Genomic DNA, 26550 nt, shown 5'->3' with positions numbered 1-26550 from the left:
ATCAACAAACTTTGTATTATTTACTCTGATGATCGAGTCAGGTGAAATGAAAAGTTCAGTCATCAAATGGTGTACACCTTGCATGCTGCTTGATATAGGCTCTTACAAAAGGCAAACTGCATCGGCTCTTACCTGTGACATCAGCGGCCATTAACCCTTCTGCTCTGATCACTTTCACCTGGAGGAATCCCACATCTTTCAGGTTGTGAAATATCCGCAATGGGCTCTGAAAGAACCCAACATCAGTATTAGAAAAGAAAGGTCATAAAGGGTCTCAAAGAGTGCGCTGAGGAAACATTAAGTGTTACAGTTGATCTCAGGATGCTGCTTAAGTTATCAAAGGGATATTTGTGTTTCTTCAGTACAGATGACCTTTCCACCATCAAGAATGTATACACACACACACACACACATACATGCACGCACACACACATTTATGTAGATAATTGTTGCTATCTAAGTAGATTTTTTTGAAAGAGTAAAAAATACCACAACATTTCTCCCCCGTAAGTAATTAGCAGTAGATGATGAACAATAAATTATAAAATACGACATGTCTGCATTCTTCCATCAGTCTCCTTTACCAAAGCGCTCCAAGAAATCTTTTATCTGTGGGCATGATGATTTGTAGACTATTGATTCTTAATACCGAATCTTAAGTTGTTGGTTAAGTAACACACTTCAGACTTTGGGAATAAGAAAGACAACATTAAATTAATTATTTTTCTACTCTTTTCTTCTTGGGCAGATTTGCAAATGGTAGGTGCTAGATAAGGGTTAAATTATTCAACGCTATTTTCTAATATTTGATTCAAAAGACGTATTTCTACCACACACCTTTTAGGTGTTTTTAAAATTTATTTGTTTTATTTTTGCCTTCGAAAATAAATCAAGTTGATTAAAAAATAAATTCAAAAGGGACGAGTAATTTTTCTTAAATTTGTAATTTTGTTTTTCATTGTAGTAGGTATAGAAGTATACAAATTTTGATAGAAGAATCAGATCCAAATGCTGAAACCTATTTAATTTCATAAATTAATAATGGTAGCGTTTGAATAAGCGTATACCAGAAGGAATTAAAAGAGGGATAGCAATAATTCAGAACTCTAATTAACAGACACAAATAGAGAGTAAAATCAACCTATAGAACACGATATGCATTTGTTTATTTATGCTTCATTGCATCTTTCTCATGACAAGATCAGCACTTTTATTCAGGAAATCAAAGGTGCTTCTTTATCATAATCGTTAAAATGCTTTAAAACCGGGAGCATAACATAGTTTTACCTAATAAAGTTATCTATTAAAATGTTACTACGGAACATTCCTATCTTTGCATTGAGAATGTGAGAAGACTGACAAGCACAAGCTTACCGCGATATTAACTTTATCAACCCCATGTGACTAGTCATTGTTTACACTGATGCTCTGACCTTGGCACACTGAGAGGAGGAAACGCAGATAGATGTGTAATCTCAGAGCCTAACTTTTAAAAAAGAGTGTTTAGCACAAGGATTAGCTCTTAATCTTTTATTGTTTTTAAACAGTTGTTTATCACCCAAACTGTGTTGAAACTACGCCGGTGACAGGGTTCAATAAAAATGCACTTCTCTCTCCATTTACATTCCTGTAAATTAAGGGTTTAGAAGCGGAAACTTTAGACCGCAGTATTATAATTCAGAGATTTGTAGGCATGTTGTCTTCCTAAGGTCGTAATGATCAGGTGTGGGAAGCGGCTTCTTATCTCAGAGCTTACTGAGTGTTACAGACCAGGTAAGTCTCCTAATCTAACGATGGAGAAGAGTTTTAGCAAAAGGTTCCTGTCCTTTAATTTTTAGGAGCAATTTAAACTAAGTTTCACTGTGACTAAAACAAATATCTTCAGTCAGAGAATCGTTTTCATACTGGTAACCTCATTGCAGAGTCACACTGTTTCTGGTGCTTCAGCTCCGAAGTTCTGCTTTCCATTTGGAGGAGTAATTATTATTTGAAGGTTTCATTTCCTCGAGTCAGCTGACGCTCAGTAATTTATTGCAAACTTCAACTGCTTAGGCCAGTAACACATGGATTATAATAAGAACATCAAAAAACAAAAAAGCAAAAAATGTAAATATATCAGTTTAAAAATATAACTTTAAGGAATGCTTCATCAAGAGGTATTCCTGCCTTGTTATTTATGGTTATTTTAGAAGGCCTCAAAACCTGGATGGCTTCTGAAGCCAGAAATTTCCATAGCAGAGAAATCTATGATTTGCTGTGCATCCTTTCAGCCCTCAATAGATGGGAAAAGATTGAAAGGCTCTGGAGAGGAGTCCTCTTTATTTTTTTAATGAAAGGCTGTATAATATATTTTCTCTATGGCTGCAGCAGCTGTCAGGGAGAGCAACTCAGTTCAGCTCTATTACGGGAGAGGCAATACCCCGTCCTATGGCATCGAGATGCTCTGAGGGGCCAGAACTGATTGACAGCTTGTCACCGTGACGTCTTATTCCATCTCTGTTATGGAGAAAATTAATGTCACACCACCAGCCTTATGACTCGCTGTCATCTTAGAACCGCTCACCTTTTATCAATGCTCTAAATAACATTTCAAGCCTATCGTCTCACGGTGGACAATCCGGTCAAGGGACATTAAATCAGATGACTGTGAAATGTCATAATAAAAATGGAATGCTAACAACTTCTTCTCTAAACTAGCTCCTCTGGTTTTTAAACTGTGACAAGGGGGAGCAAGGGTTCAGCATCCCCATTCTGAAAAGGTCATACAATCGCTCTTGGTCTACTACCCATTACTACCCGCCCCCTGTTGACCTTCCCTGCTTCCCCACCACCCGCCCCGCAAAAAGAAGAAAAAAAAAAGAAAAATGGAATTAGCCATCTTTTCAGAATGGGGTGATCAAATAATGGCACACACAGTAACGTCTGTTTAATTTGTGGGGCTTCAATGCTTTGCAATGAACAGCTGAATGACAGCAACGGAGAACCTTTTCAGGGCTGTTTCTTATGAGAGTGGGGCAATCCACTTACTCTCCTCACCAGAACCAGAGCGAAATCAAATTCTTAGGTTGAACCTAAACTTAAAAAAAATAAATACACAAGTTCTCACAGGAAAACATATGTATAATTCTCCAAATAAACTCTTTTATATTGTATGTTTCTCCAAAACAAGTGATATTTCAAACATCATACAGTATTCATTCATTTTATAATCTATAGAATAAAAAGGAAACACTCTGAAACCCTAAATCATAGATCTTTGTCCTTGCGTTGCTATGAGTAATCATAATACATGTGCTATATTACATACACTAGATTCTTAGCAAATATGATTCTAAAGGGAGATACAGGCCTATGCTTGAAATTCAGGGCTTAAAAAAAAGTATATTTAAACTTGGTTCACTTTTTAGTATATTGAGCAGAATATAATCTGAGAATTAGCTGGGACATCCACATAATATTTTACATTTTACTGAAATAATAACTAATATTTGAAAGTAGGTATAGAAACAAATACTCAAATTCTAAATGGAAATGGCTGATTTAAGGAATCCCTTACAGCAAAAAGAAAAAAAAATAATAGTAATTGGATCATTTGTAATTACCTAGCCCGTAGTATCATTCTAATATATGGGATAGTATCAAATATTAATCCATCAAATACAATATTATAATACCTAGAATCATTTTTATATTAATATATGAATTAATTTCTTTAAAATTGTTTTAATTCATGAGTCTCACTTCTGTGAACAGGAGAATATGTCTTGGTGGGTACCAAAATGTGAAATAATTTTCACAACTGCAATTATATATTAGAAGAGGCCACACAATACCTTTGGCTCTTAGGTGGTTTAAAAATATATACTATTTAGCCTTGCTAAGTCACCTCTATTAAACTGTTTATGATAACACCATTGGTGGATGAGTTGTACAAGCATTAGCAGACAGCTGATTCAGTGGAGATAGCCAGAATAAATTTGCTGAAGCACACATCCTGCTAATCTGTTTGAAGAATATTGTAGAGCATTAGTACCAGCACTTCATGTTATCTGCACAGCCTGATAAGGTACATCTTTATTAAATTCAGTTATTGGAAGGATGTCAGTCAGCAAATAGGAATATTTTAAAATCTAAAAAAAAAAGAAAATTAAGCGGTTCTTTGTTAGTCAGAGCTTGGTTTCATGACTGAGTGTCTAGAGGAGCCTTCTAAACACCTGGCAGCATTGTACAATACAAGCTTTGTAATTTTAAGTGCAAAAGCTTTTCTTTTTTCTTCCAGCTTCACGGGTACCGAGACATTCACTTTCTCGAGGCTTCACTAAGAGAGAACAATGGAGTAAGAGCTCCCCTCTCTGTTGATTCAAGAAAACTACATGGTGAGAAATGCAGACCGTGAGGATGCTGGGAAATAGGTAGATTTGGTTGTGAATGTTTGGGTTTGATAAAATTTGAGAAGGGTACTTATTTTAGTGACTCACTATGCCACCCTATCACTCTACATCTGATTGAAAGGTAAGAAAGCTTCCTTTTCATTATATTTCACATTCGATTTTTAAAAATTAAAGGAATGAGGTGAGGCTTTTCTAAGCAGTTGAAAGGAAAAATTATTTCTGTGACTATCCTCCAGTAACCAACCTACTAATTAAAAAGTAGGTGCAGTTAACTCCATTTCAAATTTGTAAAGACAAGGAAATCTTAATTCCAATGACAAATAATCAATGAACTCATTTTAAAGTATTATATAAACTCAACTTTCCATTACAGGAAGTTTCCCTGTATGCTAATTTTGTGGTGTGATAAAATTACTGAGGAGAATCTCAGAATCTAGAACTTGCTCTGGAAGAGAGTTGAGAGAAGACCAGGTGTCTAGATATCCATGGGTACCCCAAGTGCTTCTGCAAAGATATGCACGGTATTTGCAGCTGCCTAGCCTTCTGCTTCTGCTGATTCATCCGTCAGACAGCTTTGCAGATGTACTTCTATCACTCCATGTAAATTATTTACAACCTCTTCTAGTCACCCATGACCCTGAAGGAGGAGGCTTACATACGTACATATCTCTTTAATATTTCCTCGCGTTCTTTCGGGTCCTCCAGGGAGTTGATGGAGAGGTCAGAGATGCTGACTGTGGCCGAAGCCGTCAGGGTGACCAGCAACACCAGGTGCCCCTCCCCTTCCTCCAGCTGCAACACTAGCTTGTGTGTCTGTTCCCTACTGAGAGCTGACAGGTCGATCTGGCACCTAAAAAGAAATGTTTTGAATTAGCAAAAGGCTTTTTTTTTTTTTTTTTTCCCCCCCACATCAAACAGTGGAGGTGCAGGCTGCTCAGAGCTATGTGAAAAATAAATCAATGGAAATACCATTTGGACCACTGGAAGCATATGTATTTCATGTCAGCTGACTTCACAAAATTCAGACTCTGATTATTTTAGTATCTAATTGCTTATTTCTTGTAAGATGCAAAAAAATGTGCTTATCTGATTTGATTACTACCCACTGTCACCATATTTATAAATCAGTAGGGGCTTTCAGTCCCTAGATGGCCCAGATCAGTGGGGCTTTGCTTACAGAGATTAATATGAGCTGTCTAAAGAGGCAAACTACCAAGAGTGAATTTTTGTGTCACTCTAAAACAATAGGTGTTTTGCCCTCGTTCTGAAATGTTATTAAGCAGAGAATAGAACATTTACTATGATGATGTCATATGTTTTACATTTTTAAAACCATGCCAATTTATTCATAGAACACTGCATAAATCTAAGTTAACAAACAAACAAATCCTCTGAAAACATTATAGCTGAAGTGTTATGTACGAGAGTTGCCTGAAGAGAGACTTTGTAATAGTATGGCAACCCATGCTCGATATATCACCTCCTCAGAGCTGAACACTTTGCAGACTCTTTTCATAAAAATGTCAATTGATTTGGAAGAGAAAGATACTGTGGTGACCAAAACCACAAGGGCAATAAACAGAGAGAAAGGGGGCAGACATGAATAAAAGACATTTGAAACAGGAAATAGCCAATTATAAGAATAGATGTGGTATCGTCATAAACAAGGGGTAGTCAGCTATTAGGGACAGATTAAATTTTTGCCCCTTCTTATTCTTCACTCTATTTATTGTTTATTATTTTGCTTTTAAGTTAAACATCTGTGAATAGGGCCTCAAAGCTTATGGTTGAGTTCAAACATCTTTAGTGAGAGTGATTTTAGAAACTGAATCAAAGTTTGACATTTATGTTTTATTTTTGCCTATCAAAAATGACATGAAAGATAGCCAGACTAGGAACAATTGGGAGAAAGAGGAATATAGATGCAAGAAATGAAGAAGAATAGAAACGTCCTGGTCAGTGACAGGAAATCTGCATGCACTAAATGCTATCGAGACAGCAGGAAATTAGGGTCTGTACCAAGTCAGGAAAACATCTTCCTAAAGTTAGGATGTATATCAAGTAACCTCACTGTTTCTGCAAACACAATATCCATTTCAAAATACTCTCATGCTGTCCCCTTAGATTCTAAATGATGAAAAAACATATCAAATGCCTTATTTAATATTCAAATTTTAATTGGAATTAGTTCTTAATAATACCTGGAACAAATTTAGGGTTAAAAAATGCAATGGTGAAGAACAGCTAATCAAATGCATTCTCTAATAAAAAGGAGAAAAATGAATATGATTTTCTACAGATCTTTCCAGCATCTGGCACAGTGCCTAACCTATAATTTGTTGAATGTGAATGAATCTTTGGACTAGATTGAGAGTATAACACTGGAGAATTGAACAGGGATGACAGTTCAGATAGTACTTTTGGTTAGTTAACTTGGGACCAAGAAAGGTATTTCACTCGCTCTGATCACGCATTTCCAGTCCTGCTCATGCCCTATTCCTATGTATGATACTGCATCACTCTTAAAACACATTGAAACCTTCTGGAAGATTCCTTTTATGCCTATTACCATTAAGTGCTGGTCATTTAGGTGTTGGCCTTCCTCCTCTTTTATATATTAGAGTCATTGCACTTAATTCTTTAGAGTTGGGGAAGGTGTTCTAAAGATGCAGTCCAGGAACTGCAAACTGGCCACTCTCAGATCAAAGCTGGTCCATAAGATTTGTTGTTTTTATTGTGCTAAAAAAGTTTTGAATTTAAATAACTTTAAAGAGAGAGCAAATGTCCTCTGAGTTATTGTCCCCAATACTGTCTAACTTACAGCTGGACTATTTCACTTAATTCTGTACCCAGTGCCAATAGGCATAAGGATTTGTGATCCTCAAAATCTCCTTAATTTACCAATGAGGAAACTGAGGGCCAGAGAAGTCACATGAATCAACGGAGATACACAGTTAGTAATTAGCAGAGCCAGACCTGAACCTAGCACTCTGGAATCTAAGATCTAGGCTTTTTCCTTAACCGGTCTGTCATTGCTGTAATTGTGCATCCTAGAGGAATGTGCTATGTGAGGCAGCTCTTAAACGGGGTGATATCCAGACTTGTTTTTTTTGTTTTGTTTTGTTTTGTTTTGTTTTTGCGGTACGCGGGCCTCTCACTGCTGCGGCCTCTCCCGCTGTGGAGCACAGGCTCCAGATGCGCAGGCTCAGCGGCCACAGCTCACGGGCCCAGCCGCTCCACGGCACGTGGGATCCTCCCGGACTGGGGCACGAACCCGCGTCCCCTGCATCGGCAGGCGGACTCCCAATCACTGCGCCACCAGGGAAGCCCCTCCAGACTTGTTTTGAACAGGACACATTAACTCAGGTTTCAAGTACAGAAGCGTGTTATTTTTATGCTTTAAAAATATGTATGAACTAGGAAGAATGCTGTAAGTAATTGCTCTTAGAAGACGATAAACTAAGAAAAAATTACAAATTGAATTTTAAAAGCTATGGAACTAATAAAATTTAAATTACCATTGCACATCTATAGGAAGGATTATACCTTTCTGCTGCAACTAAATTTTCAATATTGGGTACACTCGTAGAAACAGTCCCAGGTTCTGTCCTATATTTAATGGTTCAGAATTTTGACTATAATCATTCTAATATAGAAAATGCCTATGTATACAAATATTTTGAAAAGAGAGCATTAATGAATTCAAGATGCTTTTTGCTAGTTGAGGTTACTCAGATCTCCTATTCATCTAAAAACTCTGCTGAGGAGTAATCCTCAGATGCCATTTAAAGCAAAATGTCACCTGATAACCAAGCAAAATTGTCCTATTAACTTCAAGATAAAGTCAGCATTACAGCATCACCGATATCTGCATTAAATGGGTATCGAATCAGATTATTGCTGGAATTTGGTGGAGAAAAAGCTTTTGCTATTCCTTTGTTGTTATTGAATAAATATGAACAAAGATGGAAGTCCTGCGACATACTGTATTGCAAAGTGAATTCAGGACTAATTACTAGGGGCCAGTGCTATGGTTTGAATGTTTGTGTGCTCTCCAAAATTCATATGTTGAAATCTAGTGCCCAATGTGATGATATTAAGAAGTGGGGTGGTTGGGAAGTGATTAGGTCATGAGAGTGGAGCCCTCATGAATGGGATTAGTGCCCTTATAAAAAAAAGCACGAGAGATCCCTCACCCCTTCTGTCACGTGAGGACACAGAAGAAAACAGCAGTTTATGAACCATGAAACCAGACACCAAATCTGCTTTTGTCTTGATCTTGGACTTCTCAACCCCCAGAACTGTGAAAAATAAATTTCTGTTGAATTCCATCCACCCAGTCTATGGTGTTCGGTTATAGCAGTCCAACAGGCAGATTCACCTGTACTTGGCTTACCTGTACTATTATGTTCTCAACAAAGGAAGGATTCACTATAGTTTGGTTACAGAAATACTAGGTGATCATTCAGATGGTTCAGAATAAGCAAAAATTGATGGTTTTATATTGTTATGAAAATGAAAAGGCAAATTTTTAAAAGTATTGAAGCAAGTTCATGAACTCCAAAAATATATACACAGACACATTCACAGGGGAAAGAGCCCGAGACTGGGCATCAGATTCCCTTGGTTCTAGCCTTCCATCTGTCACTAATTAGTTGGATGACCTTTTCCAAGACAACTTAGCCCCTGGAATTCCAGGTTTCTCATCTGTGATATGAGGGAATTGAACTAGATGAACTTCAAATTCTCAAAAACCTCAAATTCCACAATTATAACTCTATCCATGTTTACCCTTGTTTACATCTTCCTTTCTTTGCAATTCCTCAGACCAATAAAATGGTAAGAGAACAAATTCATCTTACAGGCAATGAAATATTATTCCTCAGACATATTATGCCTCTACCCTGCTGAAAAAAGTCTGAATGCTGGTGCCAGAAGGCAGACAATCTAACGTAATATCAAATTGTCTTCTAAGGAGCACTGGGGCGGGGGGTGCATCCAGGTCACCATGCATGGAGTGAAAAAGGGAGTGTGGATTCTCCTCTTTTGTTCAAAGAACAGCTCCCCTTACATCTGTTTTATATCTGGGTTCCACAAGGAACTCCTGGGTCCTCAGCTGCCTGCTTTGCCTCAGCCTCGACTTTGGCTGGGTCTTTCCAAGGGGCTGGTCTTCATCCCACCACTGTGACCAAACAGCTGGGCTTGAGTCCTCATAGGTCTTCCACCTGGGGCTGGCCTAGGACTGTCCTAACTTTCACTTGCCCCAATGGGCTGAGCACTCTGCTTGGCTGCCACTGTGCATCTAGGCCCAACTGCCACATGCCCCAAATTTCTGGCTTCTAAGGCCACTTCTGCACTTGGATAAAAAGCCACACCGTGGAGTATGGGATCTGGCTTCCTGATCAACTGCCAAAGAAACCAGATGAAACAATGCAGAAGTTTTCTCCTTATGGGGTGAACTTAGATCAATGGCACAGGTGATGGGAAGGTAACTCCCCATGTCTTCCACCCTCTCACAAACCATTCCAAAGCAGGATTCTCCATATTGCCTATCCACATGTGGCCAAGTGGGCACACCTGCTGGGCAACCACTGTGTCTCTGAAACACAGGGAACATGGCCAGCCCAGTAACTTATCACCGTGCATTACTTCCTAGTCTTCCCTGCCTCATGTTCTTTCTCTCTCACTCTCAGGACGTGGGATTGTACCTCCCAATTAAGTATCAGCACCTAATCCCTGCCTCAAGCTCTGTTTCCTAGGGAACCGGGTCGAAGGCAAAAATTATTGGTACCATTTAATCCCCACAGTTACAGATGTCCAAAACCCAAACCTGACCATGTCCCACTCCTGGCTCCCCACCACCTATAAAATATCCTTAGTAAGGCAATGGGGCACTCCACAACCTACCATCAGCTTGGGTGTCATTTGTTGACTTACACTTACTACTTAAGTAATTCCTGACAGCTTGTCATTCTCCCATCATCCATGCTAGGGCTCACCTGTTTCTTTGTGTTTGCATGAAGCAACCCCTCTGCCTGAGATGATGTATCTACCTATGTTTGCTTGGCTAATTTTTAACTAATTCTCATTGAAATGTCTTTTCCTGTCAATCTCCTGATACACCTCAAGGGCAGGCACCTAGCGCAGAGCTGGAATATAGCTGGTGCTCTGTAAGTATTAAAGTACTTACGGATGAGGAGACAGAGGTTCAGAAAAGCAACAGTGGCAGAGCCAGGATTAGCATGTAATGTGCTCATGCTACCATTTCTATATTGTCTTCCCAGAAAGTGGGTTGATTTCTTTCCAACACTCACTCGTTCACTCATTCATTAACTATTTATTAAGTGCACTGTGTGTCAGGCCTCTGTTAAATTTGGGGGATTCAGCCCTTTCTAAGCCTTCTGGTTTCTCACATCCTTATTTCCGGAACTACCACAGACCTAGCGTGTTGCTTTTAGTGAAGTCATTCGGCTTCAGAGTTCACGTCAGGGTTCAGAACACCAAAGTTTTAACAAAGCTGAATTATTCATTAGTATTGTGATATCAAGCAAGTTACAAACTTTTTGTGCATCAGCTTTCCTCGTTTATGCCTTCTCTTTGCATAGAATTGTAAAAACACAGGAATAACGGATGAAAAACTACTTTGAAAAGATGAAAGTACTATGTAACTATAATATGTAGTTTTATTATCTCATATGCCTTAGTTTGATATTGTACAATTTTAAAATGTACTGTCTGTTCCGAACTCATCAATCAATCATCAATAGAAGAATCAAAAGAGACTCAAAACTGAGATTGGAGAGCTATTTTCTTACATTCCACAAATGGGGAAACTGAGGCTCAGAGGAATTAAGTGATGGCAAGACTTCACATTTACTGACTTCCATAGCAAAGCTTGAAATTCTTTGCACCTTTTAAAAACTATATGCATTACTTAGTCACATGAAAGGAATATATCACATTTATTTGGTGACGTTTTCCCCTAAGTTCAAGGAGAAAATTTTCAGTATTCTTGTCACCTTTTTTCTCCCCGCCTTTCCTTCTGCCATGCCTAAACCAGTAACCAATGAGAGTTTTACTCAGATGAAACAGTTTTGTGATTAGCACCGTTGATGTACACACGGGGTACAGGAAGTAAATGTTAGGCCTATTTGGATGTATTTTTTAATTTAAAATAGGACAGGATTCAAACTTCATAAATATTTTATATATGCATTAACACTGGTAGCCCATACATCAGATATGTCACGTGTGACCTGCAAGTATTTTGAGGGATGAGCAGAAGCTGCATGACATGGGGGGGTTGACAGTGGCCCCCGAACTTGCTGACTGGCTTTCAGTGAATTGCAGTCCACATATGCTCGGTTAGGTAGACTTACAGATTATATCATCTAGTTTTAACTGAACTAATCCTCACAAAATGGACAGTGGCTTTAAAAAATCCCAGGAAGTTAGGAGGTTGGGATTAACATACACACACTACTATGTATAAAATAGATAATCAACAAGGACCTACTGTATAGCACAGGGAACACTACTCAATACTCTGTAACAACCTCTATGGGAAAAGAATCTGAAAAAGAATAGATATATGTATATGTATAACTAAATCATTTTGCTGTACTCCTGAAACTAACACAACATTGTAAATCAACTATACTCCAATGTAAAATAAAAATTAAAAAATAAAAGATCCCAGTAAAGAAACTGTGGATTGAATATAATACTAATTGAACAAGCATAAGTGAACAGAATGATAAACAAGAACACACAGAGTTGACACGTTTACTCCTAGCCCATCTGTCTGTCAGCTACACTCTGATTCTGATTTACAAACCAATAATGTGGCATAATCAGATATAGCAAGAATTCAAACAAAATTCAACTTAAAATTATCAGGAAGAATATCTGCAACAAAAATTTACATCTCCTCTAACAAGGAACTTCTAAGTGTGTTTTGTGCCCTGAAGTACTAGCTCATGATATTACGAAGCCATCATGATAAGAGGACATTTAAAAATGAAGCCTTCAGGACAGGAAGACAAGCCTCTATAGAATTTCTTTGGTGGGGGGGGGGTCATTTCTAAAAACACATTTTACTAATCTGGACCAAATTTAACGATAAAATTAGGAAGCTTTTTGAGATTTACTGCATGAGAGCTACTTTACGTTAGTAAAACAAACACATAGTATAAGATCTCATATTATAAATCAATATGATGCATAATTCTTTAGAATCTTTGCATTTTAAAGAATTCAATAGGTAACCACTAATGTGTTTTCAAGTTTCACGATTATGCAGTGAACACGCCACCTCTGACATTACTAACTGCTAATGCAGTTATTGCCTTTCTGTTGTCAGCAGTTGTCACTGTCCAACTGTCTTTGGGGAGATGGCTTTATCAGAGCATACTTCTACAAACTTGGGAGCTTCCCCATTCATTGCCTCGAAGGTAAGCTATTTAATACACACACTGTCTTTGGAAACTGCATGGTGCATGGAAACTGTCTTTGGAAATGCCTATCGTAGACAAAATACTGCAGTGAGTATAAACTTTCTGAGAAAATCTTTAGCAGAAAAAATAGTAAGCCATGAAAGAAAATGGATTAAAGTCTTAATACATTTGGCTTAGCTTGAGTTTAGGAAAAGCCAAGACAAGGATCAATGACATTCTTTACTGAAATACTGTCTCTCTCCCAAATAAGATATTTCACTCAATCCTTAGTAAGAAAAATGGTGAAATAGAAAGATTTCATTAAACGCTCTCTTCAGTTTAGAATTTTCTGACTAGTTATCTTTGTGCTTTTTTCAAATTAATAATGAGGCAGGACTGCTCCTACACTTATTTACATAGGAAGTAGAACAATCATCGTAGTATTTATATCACAAATAAGAAACACTGCAAATCAGAATCTATAGAGTGTCAAATGCTCAAATGCAGTGACCTTCAACTTTAAGAAAACATTAATTTGGTTAACATGCAAAGTCAAAGGCTGTTTTCCTCATTTTCCACACTATACCTGGATAGACATACATGTACTATGTATATAGTACATAGGAGGTACTCATTCCACATTCTCTTTCCTTTGGCATTAAATATAGAGTCATAGATTTATTTTATGGTTGAAAGCATTTGTTCTTCACCCGGAACTTGCCCATTTGGGATAACTTTTTCTTCTATATTAGTAATAAAAATTGTGTTGAAATAGAACTCTCTACTGAAGTGTACATCTATAGCACTTTATTGTCATGGGCAGTACCAATGCCTTGGCCCTGATCACAATGCAACAAATAAAGATAGTAGTAATCCACTAACCTAAAATATATGTGCCCCAAATCAATGCCACTTTAAAGATAAAAAAGCATTTTGCACACTAATAAATAATGCTATAAATCTTGCTATATTAGATTGCAAATAACTCTGACTGAATGAAATTGCTTGACATGGGATTTACTTACTCTGCACGTTCATAAAAACAACTTGTTCTCTGACAGCACTCATTCTTGGCAATTTACCACAGCTGTCAGCGGACAATTTGTTCAGATTACTGCTCTGCATAAAAGTGTAACAATCCTGAGGATTTATTAGCTGATTATCGTAAAGGTGGCAGTCCGTCTTGCCTGCCAAAATGCAGGTGATCAGAAAGTTAAATAATTACATGCAGATTAACATTATTTCACCTTCACTTGAAATCTGTAGTTTAGCGACAGATAAAATTTGTTGTTCAAACTTGCAGTACGGTGCACACCACCCAAGTGGGTTTACTGACTTCTTGGCACTTTATCGAGCCCTTAATGGCTTCAGGACATACTGAATACCAGACCAAGGTGAAAGGGGCATGGACTTTAAAATCAGGAGTGCTGGATTTGAGTCTCAGATCAATCACCCCAAATTCACACTAGCTGAACAATCTCTAAACCTCCTTTTTTGCTATACCTCTAAACCTGCCTCACTTTTTGTACCGGCAAAATTGGTACAATAGGAAGCATCCTTCTTACCCCCTAATATTGAACTAATGTATGTAATAATAGTGCCCTATACAGTGTAAAGCACTATTATTATTGTTTCTTTCCATTCATGGTACATTTATTTTTGGGTAAAATTTAACAACCAGATGGCATTAACTCACTTGATATTATAATGGTGAAAAAGTTATAAGTATCTTGGTAAATGCACAGGCTACTTTTTATTCAAATGCAACCCTTCAGTATTTTTTAAGTACAAAGATTACTCAGACACCTAGACATTTTAACCCATTAATTCTCCCTTTTGAATTATATACAAATATCTTTCTTAATTATACTGAAACTTTGTACTTTTCACTAAGGCATGCTGTTCTAATTGCCTTTGCATTAACATCAGGTGTCAAATGCTATATTTATTTAGAGAAGGAAGAGCCATAATTTCCAGTATTCAGTCAAACTTCAGGTATTTAGCAAATATTTATTAAGCACCTATTACTTGCCACATACCTTAATAGGTATTGAGGATGCCACAATAAACAAAGCACTCAAAACCCCCTGCCTTCATGAAGCTCACATTCAAGTGATGGAAAATACATGATAAAATAAGTAAGTGAAATGCATCGTATGTCAAATGGTGATTACTTCGATGGAGAAAACAAAGCAGGATAGAAGAAACGTAATGTCAAGGAAAAGAAGTTTCGATTTTAAATAGGGTTGGTATGGCTATCACCCTGACGTGACATTTGTGCATAGATCTAAAGAAGGTAAAGAAGCAAGGCAGGTGGACACCTGAAGAAAGAGTGTCACAGATGGAGGGAAAGATCCTGAGGTGGGGAGGTATATGGTGCACCTGAGGAACAGCAAAGAGGCTGGGACAGAGCAGAGGGAGGGAGGGGCAAAGTAGCAGAAGTTCAGGGCAGAGGGATCGCAGGGCCAGATCACCAGGAGCATCAGAGGGCTCTGTGAGGATACTGGTTGTACACAGACTGAGCTGGGAAACAACTACAGGGCTTCGAGCAGAGGAGTTAAGTTATTTTGTTGATGTTATGTGGAAGGAAGGAGAACAGGAGGCTCTTGCCGCTGCCCACATGAAACTGACAGTGGCTTCAACAGGAAACAGAATGATTGAGATGATAAGGGTGATTTCTGACTATATTCTGAAGGAGAAGTTTGCAAGTTGCTGAATGGACTTGATGAGAATGAAAGAAAAGAATAAAAAATGACTCCAAGATTTTTAGTGTTAGCAACGAACGAGAGAGAATCCTGACGGAGGAGCAGATTTGGGGCGCTGTGGGTGAGAAGTCTGGCTTTGGACCTGCTGAACTGGAGAAGCCTATTAGACGTCCAAATGGAGATTTCAAGCAGGCAGTTGGACGTGGAGTTAAGGAGTGGATCTGTATGTTTGTCGTTGTCAATCTTAGGTGGTATGGAAAGCACAAGGGTGGGTGAAGGCACCATAGGGGCAGGTATAGACAGAGAAGATGCCCAGGGAGTGAGCTCTGAGGGTCTCCAGAATTAAATCAGGAGGAAAACGAGGAAAAATCTGCGGGGGAGATGAAGAAAGAGCATGTGATGAGGTAAGAAGAAAACAGAGCCCTCTGTTCTGGAAGCCAACTGAAAAAACCTGTTTTAAGGAAGGAAGCTATCAGACAAGTCCAGCGCGGCTGCTGATCAGGTAAGATGTAGGTTAAACACTGGCCATTGAATTTAGCAACGTGGTGGTCACAGGTGACCTTGACAAGCGCAGCTTGTTGGGGGCAAAAGCCTGACTACGTGGGATCAAGTGAGAATAGGAGTGGCTACTGTTCAGTGTAAAAATAGTTTTCACTGTGTTGACACTCCAGATTTGCAAGTGGCTCTTTCATTCAAAGCCAGTCTCATCTTTGTAATAAACAAACAAAGCCCTGTTATAGAGTATACACTTAAAAAAACACATTTCAAAAATAATTATATGTGGGAGACCTTCAAGATGGCGGAGGAGTAAGACGCAGAGATCACCTTCCTCCCCACAGATACACCAGAAATACATCTACACGTGGAACAGCTCCTACAGAACACCCACTGAACGCTGGCAGAAGATCTCAGACCTCCCAAAAGGCAAGAAACTCCCCACGTACCTGGGTAGGGCAAAAGAAAAAAAGAAAAAACAGAGACAAAAGAATAGGGACGGGACCTGCACCAGTAGGAGGGAGTTGTGAAGGAGGAAAGGTTTCCACACACTAGGAAGCCCCTTCACGGGCGGAGACTGCGGGCTGCGGAGGGGGGAAGCTTCGGAGCCACGGAGGAGAGCGCAGCCACAGGGATGCGGAGGGCAATGGGGAGAGATTCCCGCACAGAGGATCAGTGCCGACCGGCACTCACCAGCCCGAGAGGCTTGTCTGCTCACCCGCCGGGGCGGGTGGGGCTGGGAGCTGAGGCTCGGGCTTCGGAGGTTGGATCCCAGGGAGAGGACTGGGGTTGGCTGCGTGAACACAGCCTGAAGGGGTTAGTGCGCCACAGCTAGCCGGGAGGGAGTCCGGGAAAAAGTCTGCACCTGCCTAAGAGGCAAGAGACCATTGTTTCCCGGTGCACGAGGAGAGGGGATTAAGAGCGCCGCCTAAACGAGCTCCAGAGACGGGCGCGAGCCGCGGCTAACAGCGCGGACCCCAGAGACTGGCATGAGACGTTAAGGCTGCTGCTGCCACCACCAAGCTGCCTGTGTGCAGCAAGCACAGGTCACTCTCCACACCGCCCCTCCCGGGAGCCTGTGCAGCCCGCCACTGCCAGGGTCCCGGGATCCAGGGACAACTTTCCCGGGAGAATGCACGCACGGCGCGCCTCAGGCTGGTGCAACGTCATGCCGGCCTCTGCCGCCGCAGGCTCGCCCCGCACTCCGTGCCCCTCCCTCCCCCAGGCCTGAGTGCGCCAGAGCCCCCGAATCAGTGGCTCCTTTAACCCCGTCCTGTCTGAGGGAAGAATAGACTCCCTCAGGCGACCTACACGCAGAGGTGGGGCCAAATCCAAAGCTGATCCCCAGGAGATGTGCGAACAAAGAAGAGAAAGGGAAATCTCTCCCAGCAGCCTCAGGAGCAGCGGATTAAATCTCCACAATCAACTTGATGTACCCTGCATCTGTGGAATACATGAATAGACAACAAATCATCCCAAAATTGAGGCAGTGGACTTCGTGTGATTTTGTCTGTTTAGCTTTACTTTTACCATTTGTCCTAGGGTTCTGTCTGCCTGGTTTTTCTTTTAGTATAGTTTTTAGCACTTGTTTTCATTGGTGGATTTATTTTTTAGTTAGGTGCTCTCTTCTTTCTTTCTTTTTTAAAATTACTTTTTAATTTTTTATTTTTAATAATATTTTTAAATAATTTTCTTTTCTTTTCTTTCTTCCTTTTTTTCTCCCTTTTCTTCTGAGCCATGTGGCTGACAGGGTCTTGCTGCTCTGGCTGGGTGTCAGGCCTGTGCCTCTGAGGTGGGAGAGCAAAGTTCAGGACATTGGTCCACCAGAGACCTCCTGGCTCCATATAATATCAAACATCAAAAGCTCTCCCTGAGATCTCCATCTCAAAGCTAAGACCCAGCTCCATTCAACCACCAGCAAGCTACAGTGCTGGACACCCTATGCGAAACAACTAGCAAGACAGGAACACAACACCACCCACTAGCAGAGAGGCTGACTAAAATCATAATAAGGTCACAGACATGCCAAAACACAGCACCAAATGCAGTCCTGCCCACCAGAAAGACAAGATCCAGCCTCATCCACCAGAACACAGGCACCAGTCCCCTCCACCAGGAAGCCTACACAACACACTAAACCAACCTTACCCACTGGCGGCAGACACCAAAAACAACAGGAACTACGAACCTGCAGCCTATGAAAAGGAGACCCCAAACACAGTAAGTTGAGCAAAATGAGAAGACAGAGAAACACACAGCAGATGAAGGAGCAAGGTAAAAACCCATCAGACCAAACAAATGAAGAGGATATAGGCAGTCTACCTGACAAAGAATTCAGAGTAATGATAGTAAAGATGATCCAAAAATCTTGGAAATAGAATGGAGAAAATACAAGAAACGTTTAACAAGGACCTAGAAGAACTAAAGAGCAAACAATGATGAACAACACAATAAATGAAATTAAAAATTCTCTAGGAGGAATCAATAGCAGAATAACTTGAGGCAGAAGAACGGATAAGTGACCTGGAAGATAAAATAGTGGAAATAACTACCACAGAGCAAAATAAAGAAAAAAGGATGAAAAGAATTGGGGACAGTCTCAGAGACCTCTGGGACATTAAACGCACCAACATTTGAATTATAGGGGTCCCAGAAGAAGAAGAAAAAAACAAAGGGACTGAGAAAATCTTTGAAGAGATTATAGTTGAAAACTTCCCCAATATAGGAAAGGAAATAGTTATTCAAGTCCAGGAAGCACAAAGAGTCCCATACAGGATAAATCCAAAGAGAAACACGCCAAGACACATATTAATCAAACTATCAAAAATTAAATACAAAGAAAAAATGTTAAAAGCAGCAAGGGAAAAACAACAAATAACATACTAGGGAACTTCCATAAGGTTAACAGCTGATCTTTCAGCAGAAACTCTTCAAGCCAGAAGGGAGTGGCAGGACATATTTAAAGTGATGAAAGGGAAAAACCTACGACCAAGAAAACTCTACCCAACAAGGATCTCATTCAGATTCGACGGAGAAATAAAAACCTTCAGAGAGAAGCAAAAGCTAAGAGAGTTCAGCACCACCAAACCAGCTTTACCACAAATGCTAAAGGAACTTCTCTAGGCAGGAAACACAGAGAAGGAAAAGACCTACAATAACAAACCCAAAACAATTAAGAAAATGGTAATAGGAGCATACACATCGATAACTACCATAAATGTAAATGGATTAAATTCTCCAACGAAAAGACATAGACAGGCTGAATGGATATAAAAAGAAGACCGTTATATATGCTGTCTACAGGAGACCCACTTCAGGTCTAGGGACACGTACAGACTGAAAGTGAGGGGATGGAAAAAGATATTCCATCAAAAGAAAGCTGGAGTAGGAATTCTCATGTCAGACAAAATAGACTTTAAAATAAAGAATATTACAAGAGACAAAGAAGGACACTATATAATGATCAAGGAATCAATCCAAGAAGAAGATATAACAATTATAAATATTTAAGCACCCAACATAGGAGCACTGCAATACATAAGGCAAATGCTAACAGCCATAAAAAGGGGCAATCAACAGCAACACAATCATAGTAGGGGACTTTAACACCCCACTTTCACCAATGGACAGATCATCCAAAATGAAAATAAATAAGGAAACACAAGCTTTAAATGTTACATTAAACAAGATGGATTTAATTAATATTTTTAGGACATTCCATCCAAAAACAACAGAATACACTTTCTTCTCAAGTACTCATGGAACATTCTTCAGGATAGATCACATCTTAAGTCACAAATCAAGCCTTGGTAAATTTAAGAAAATTGAAATCGTATCAAGTATCTTTTCTGACCACAACGCCATGAGACTAGATATCAATTACAGGAAAAAAATCTGTAAAAAATTTTAAAAATGGAGGCTAAACAATATACTACTAAATAACCAAGTGATCACTGAAGAAATCGAAGTGGAAATCAAAAAATTCCTAGAAACAAATGACAATGAAAACACGACCACCCCAAACATATGGGATGCAGCAAAAGCAGTTCTAAGAGGGAAGTTTATAGCAATAAAATCCTACCTCAAGAAACAAGACACATCTCAAATAAACAACCTAACCTTACACCTAAAGCAATAAGAGAAAGAAAAACACAAAAACCCTACAGTTAGCAGAAGAAAAGAAATCATAAAGATCAGATCAGAAATAAATGAAAAAGAAATGAAGGAAACGATAGCAAAGATCAATAAAACTAAAAGCTGGTTCTTTGAGAAGATAAACAAAATTGATAAACCATTAGTCAGACTCATCAAGAAAAAAAGAGAGAAGACTCAAATCAATAGAATTGGAAATGAAAAAGGAGAAGTAATAACTGACACTGCAGAAATACAAAGGATCATGAGAGATTACTACAAGCAACTCTATGCCAATAAAATGGACAATCTGGAAGAAATGGACAAATTCTTAGAAATGCACAACCTGCCAAGACTGAATCAGGAAGAAATAGAAAATATGAACAGACCAATCACAAGCACTGAAATTGAGACTGTGATTAAAAATCTTCCAAAAAACCAAAGCCCAGGACCAGATGGCTTCACATGCGAATTCTATCAAACATTTAGAGAAGAGCTAATACCTATCTTTCTCAAATTCTTCCAAAATATAGCAGAGGGAGGAACACTCCCAAACTCATTCTACGAGGCCACCATCACCCTGATAGCAAAACCAGACAAGGATGTCACAAAGAAAGAAAACTACAGGCTAATATCACTGATGAACATAGATGCAAAAATCCTCAACAACATACTAGCAAACAGAATGCAACAGCACGTTAAAATGATCATACACCATGATCAAGTGGGGTTTATCCCAGGAATGCAAGTGTTCTTCAATATACGCAAATCAATCAATGTGATAAACCATATTAACAAATTGAAGGAGAAAAACTATATGATCATCTCAATAGACGCAGAAAAAGCTTTCGACAAAATTCAACACCCATTTATGATACAAACCCTCCAGAAAGTGGCATAAAGGTAACTTACCTCAACATAATAAAGACCATATATGACAAACCCACAGCCAACATTGTTCTCAATGGTAAAAAACTGAAACTATTTCCTCTAAGATCAGGAATAAGACAAGGTTGCCCCCTCTCACCACCATTATTCAACATAGTTTTGGAAGTTTTAGTCACAGCAATCAGAGAAGAAAAAGAAATAAAGGAATCCAAATCAGAAAAGAAGAAGTAAAGCAGTCACTGTTTGCAGATGACATGATACCATACATAGTGAATCCTTAAAGACTCTACCAGAAAACTACTAGAGCTAATCAATGAATTTGGCAGAGTAGCAGGATACAAAATTAATGCCCAGAAATCTCTGTCATTCCTATACACTAATGATGAAAAATCTGAAAGAGAAATTAAGCAAACACTCCCATTTACCATGGCAACAAAAAGAATAAAATACCTAGGAATAAATCTACCTAAGGAGACAAAAGACCTGTAGTCAGAAAACTATAAGACACTGATGAAAGAAATTAAAGATGATACAAACAGATGGAGAGATATACCGTGTTCTTGGATTGGAAGGATCAACATTGTGAAAATGACTATAGCACCCAAAGCAATCTACAGATTCAATGCAATCCCTATGAAACTACCAATTGCATTTTTCACAGAATGAGAACAAAAAAATTTCACAATTTATATGGAAACACGAAAAACCCTGAATAGCCAAAGCAATCTTGAGAAAGAAAAACGATGGTGGAGGAATCAGGTTCCCTGACTTCAGACTCTACTACAAAGCTACAGTAATCAAGACAGTATGGTTCTGGCACAAAAACAGAAATATAGATCAATGGAACAGGATAGAAAGCCCAGAGATAAACCCACGCACATATGGTCACCTTATCTTTGATAAAGGAGGCAAGAATATAAAATGGAGAAAAGACAGCCACTTCAATAAGTGGTGCTGGGAAAACTGGACAGCTACATGTAAAAGAATGTAATTGGAACACTTCCTAACACCACACACAAAAATAAAATGGATTAAAGACCTAAGTGTAAGGCCAGAGACTATAAAACCCTTAGAGGAAAACATAGGCAGAACACTCTATGACATAAATCACAGCAAGATCCTTTTTGACCCACCTCCTAGAGAAATGGAAATAAAAACAAAAATAAACAAATGGGACCTAATGAAACTTAAAAGCTTTTACACAGCAAAGGAAACCATAAACAAGACCAAAAGACAACCCTCAGAATGGGAGAAAATAATTGCAAATGAAGCAACTGACAAAGGATTAATCTCCAAAATTTACAAGCAGCTCATGCAGCTCAATATCTAAAAAACAAACAACCCAATCCAAAAATGGGCAGAAGACCTAAATAGACATTTCTCCAAAGAAGATATACAGACTGCCAAAAAACACATGAAAGAGTGCTCAACATCACTAATCATTAGAGACATGCAAATCAAAACTACAATGAGGTATCACCTCACACCAGTCAGAATGGTCATCATCAAAAAATCTAGAAACAATAAATGCTGGAGAGGGGTGGAGAAAAGGCAACTCTCTTGCACTGTTGGTGGGAATGTAAATTGATACATCCACTATGGAGAACATTATGGAGTTTCCTTAAAAAACTAAAAATAGAACTACCATATGACCCAGCAATCCCACTACTGGGCACATAACCTGAGAAAACCATAATTCAAAGAGTCATGTACCACAATGTTCATTGCAGCTCTATTTACAATATCCAGGACAGAGAAGCAACCTCAGTGTCCATGGACAGATGAATGGATAAAGAAGATGTGGCACATATATACAATAGAATATTAATCAGCCGTAAAAAGAAAGGAAATTGAATTATTTGTAGTGAGGTGGATGGATCTAGAGACTCATACAGAGTGAATTAAGTCAGAAAGAGTAAAACAAATACTGTATGCTAACATATATATATGGAATATAAAAAAAAAAAAAAAGGTTCTGATGAACCTAGGGGCAGGATAGGAATAAAGACTCAGACGTAGAGAATGCACTTGAGGACCCGGGGAGGGGGAAGGGTAAGCTCACACGAAGTGAGAGAGTGGCATGGACATATATACACTACCAAATGTAAAATGGATAGCTAGTGGGAAGCAGCCACACACAGGGAGATCAGCTCAGTGCTTTGTGACCACCTCGAGGGGTGGGATAGACAGGGTGGGAGGGAGAAGCAAGTGGGAGGATATATGGGGATATATGTATACGTATAGCTGATTCCCTTTATTATAAAGCAGAAATTAACACACCATTGTAAAGCAATTATACTCCTATAAAGACGTTAAAAAAAAAAGGAAAAAGAAAAAAAAATCATTATATGTGACCCAAACTGGAAAATAAAGTGAATAATAAAAAAACTATAACACAGTACACTAGTGTGTGTAGATAATCTAATCCATTCACGTGTTCCAAATTTGGGACTAATTCAGACAGGATCCTTAAAAACCATTATTAGACATTGATGGGAGAGTATTACCCTCCATGGTCAACTTTAAATTTATTCACCATCCACCAATCAACTCCCAGAAGTCTCTAATTTCTAAGTGAATTGAGGCATATCTTAATTATTCCCACCACACACACACAAAAGGATAATTATGTGACATGATAGAGGTGTTAACTATAGCTATGATGGCAATCATGTTACAATATATAAATCTATTAAATCAATACATTGTACACCTTAAATTTACATGTTACATGTAAAGTATGTTTCAATAAAATTAATTAATTAAAAAAATTTAATACAGACAGAGAATGTTGCAACAGCTTGCAAAAGGATTCAGAAAGAGTCATGTACCACAGTGTTCATTGCAGCTCTATTTACAATAGCCAGGACATGGAAGCAACCTACATGCCCATCGACAGATGAATGGATAAAGAAGATGTGGTCTTGTTTATGGTTTCCTTTGCTGTGCAAAAGCTTTGAAGTTTCATTGCGTCCTATTTGTTTATTTTTGTTTTTATTTCCATTTCTCTAGGAGGTGGGTCAAAAAGGATCTTGCTGTGATTTATGTCATAGAGTGTTCTGCCGATGTTTTCCTCTAAGAGTTTGATAGTTTCTGGCCTTACATTTAGGTCTTTAATCCATTCTGAGCTTATTTTTGTGTATGGTGTTAGGGAGTGATCTAATCTCATACTTTTACATGTACCTGTCCAGTTGTCCCAGCACCACTTATTGAAGAGGCTGTCCTTTCTCCACTGTACATTCTTGCCACCTTTATCAAAGATAAGGTGTCCATATGTGCGTGGGTTTATCTCTGGGCTTTCTATCCTGTTCCATTGATCTATCTTTCTGTTTATGTGCTATTTGTAATGAGGTGGATAGACCTAGAGTCTGTCATACAGAGTGAAGTAAGTCAGAAAGAGAAAGACAAATACCGTATGCTAACACATATATATGGAATTTAAGGAAAAAAGAAATGTCATGAAGAACCTAGGGGTAAGACAGGAATAAAGACACAGACCTACTGGAGAATGGACTTGAGGATATGGGGAGGGGGAAGGGTGAGCTGTGACAGGGCGAGAGGGAGGCATGGACATATATACACTAACAAACGTAAGGTAGATAGCTAGTGGGAAGCAGCCGCATGGCACAGGGGTATCGGCTCGGTGCTTTGTGACCGCCTGGAGGGGTGGGATGGGGAAGGTGGGAGGGAGGGAGACGCAAGAGGGAAGAGATGTGGGAACGTGTGTATATGTATAACTGATTCACTTTGTTATTAAGCAGAAACTAACACACCATTGTAAAGCAATTAGACCCCAATAAATATGTTAAAAAAAAAAAAAAAGAAGATGTGGTACATATATACAATGGAATATTACTCAGCCATAAAAAGGAACAAAATTGGGTCATTTGTAGAGACGTGGATGGATCTGGAGGCTGTCATACAGAGTGAAGTAAGCCAGAAAGAGAAAAACAAATATGACATATTAACGCATATATGTGAAACCTAGAAAAATGGTACAGATGAACCGGTTTGCAGGGCAGAAATACAGACACAGATGTAGAGAACAAACGTATGGACACCAAGGGGGGAAAGCGGTGGTGGGGGTGGGGATGGTGGTGTGATGAATTGGGCGATTGGGATTGACATGTATACACTGATGTGTATAAAATTGATGACTAATAAGAACCTGCTGTATAAAAAAGTAAATAAAATAAAATTCAAAAATTGGAAAAAAAAAGAAAAGAATACAGAAGACCCTGATGACAGTTTTACTCCTATTACTTTAATCTTAGAACTCAAATTTAATTAGAAGGTAACTATTCTCTTCTAAACCATTCTAGGACCAAGGGATTCTATTATAATCTGCATTATTTCCACTGTTACCACACAACCTTGACATAAACACATGCAACTCTCTTGCCCACCACTTAGATCTAATAATATGTTGTTCTTCAGTGGCAGGATGTGTGTAAAGTACAATTTAGTAAGTATAAAGTCAGATACCAAGAGTATCTGCTGCTATCTGGCCATCAAGTAGCTTGGAAGTGATGATATTTGCCAGGGTCATTTCCTTTTCCTGCAACAGGCATCTTTGTTAAATTAGCAAAGTGTACAACAATTTTGTATTGTCCACTTTGCTTATCTCAAAATTCAACAATAAATCCCTTTACTGTGTAAAACGGTTTAAACTGATACTCAAAAGCTGTCCTAGGAGTCTTCTTGTCTACCTGTGCTCTTGTTTACTCCAAAACTTCTTGGCTCAAATTGCTTTCTTAGGCAATTATATTTGGCATATGATCAAAAGTGAATGTTTTTTAGTGAGGCTGATGCCAGATAAGTTTTTATTATATTTAGGAAAAAAAGTAACTGGAAATAAATGTAAGTCATTCAAAATAAATGAGAGGTTTAGAAATCCCTATAATTCTTTAATGGTACTATTTGGACTCACCATCCAAGCCAGTTTTAATCCAACCAAGATACTGGGAAGCAGAGCACACAGATTTGCCCATCAAAGCAATGAGGGTGCTGGAGCCCAGGGTTTCTTGATCCTGCTTGCAAGGTTCTCCTGTGTAATAGCCACGGGCATAAAGAACTCATCCAACAACCCAGGCAAAGCCCAAGCCAGAAACTATATGCAGGTGGTAAACACCTCTAACAGCTAAAAAAATAAGAAGGGAGGATACACTTCCAACTAGATTACTAGTTTATTATGAAAGGATATAACTCAGGAATGGCTGGATGGAAGAAATGCACAGGGTAAGGGATGTGTAACGGGTGTGGAGCTTCCATGCCCTCTCAGGGCACAGCACTCCCCCAGCACCTGCACATGTTCACCAACCCAGAAGCTCCAAAAATGGATTTCTTCTCTTTTTCCAAACTTCATAAACCTTCTCAGCTCCCCTAGTTGTCTAGAGCAATCGCTATGATCTTCACACCAGCCATTTATCACTGTTCTCTCAAAATTCACCAAATATGGACAAACCCATAGAAACGAGATGAAGTAAGATAAACAAGTCCACCTCT

At 38.9% G+C, this 26550-nt stretch overlaps 1 protein-coding gene across 15 annotated transcripts in view; it reads right to left on the bottom strand.

Moving 5' to 3' along the window:
• Positions 1-26550, bottom strand: part of MCTP1 (multiple C2 and transmembrane domain containing 1) — a 543328-nt gene that overhangs the window by 191994 nt on the left and 324784 nt on the right. For all 15 annotated transcript variants that reach the window (XR_007476708.1, XM_049708425.1, XM_049708421.1 and 12 more), the window contains 2 exons: positions 5055-5241; positions 133-226 (listed from right to left, as the gene is read on the bottom strand). Coding sequence is in view for 14 of the 15 variants with exons in the window: in XM_049708425.1 (XP_049564382.1) it covers positions 133-226; positions 5055-5241 (281 nt within the window). In the remaining variant the exon portion in view is untranslated. The remainder of the gene's footprint in view (positions 1-132; positions 227-5054; positions 5242-26550) is intronic.

The sequence above is a fragment of the Orcinus orca genome, chromosome 3 (assembly GCF_937001465.1).
Source record: "Orcinus orca chromosome 3, mOrcOrc1.1, whole genome shotgun sequence".
In the NCBI taxonomy this organism is placed as follows: domain Eukaryota; kingdom Metazoa; phylum Chordata; class Mammalia; order Artiodactyla; family Delphinidae; genus Orcinus; species Orcinus orca.
The sequence above is the reverse complement of the archived record's forward strand: the minus strand, read 5'-3'. Positions and strand labels throughout refer to the sequence as shown.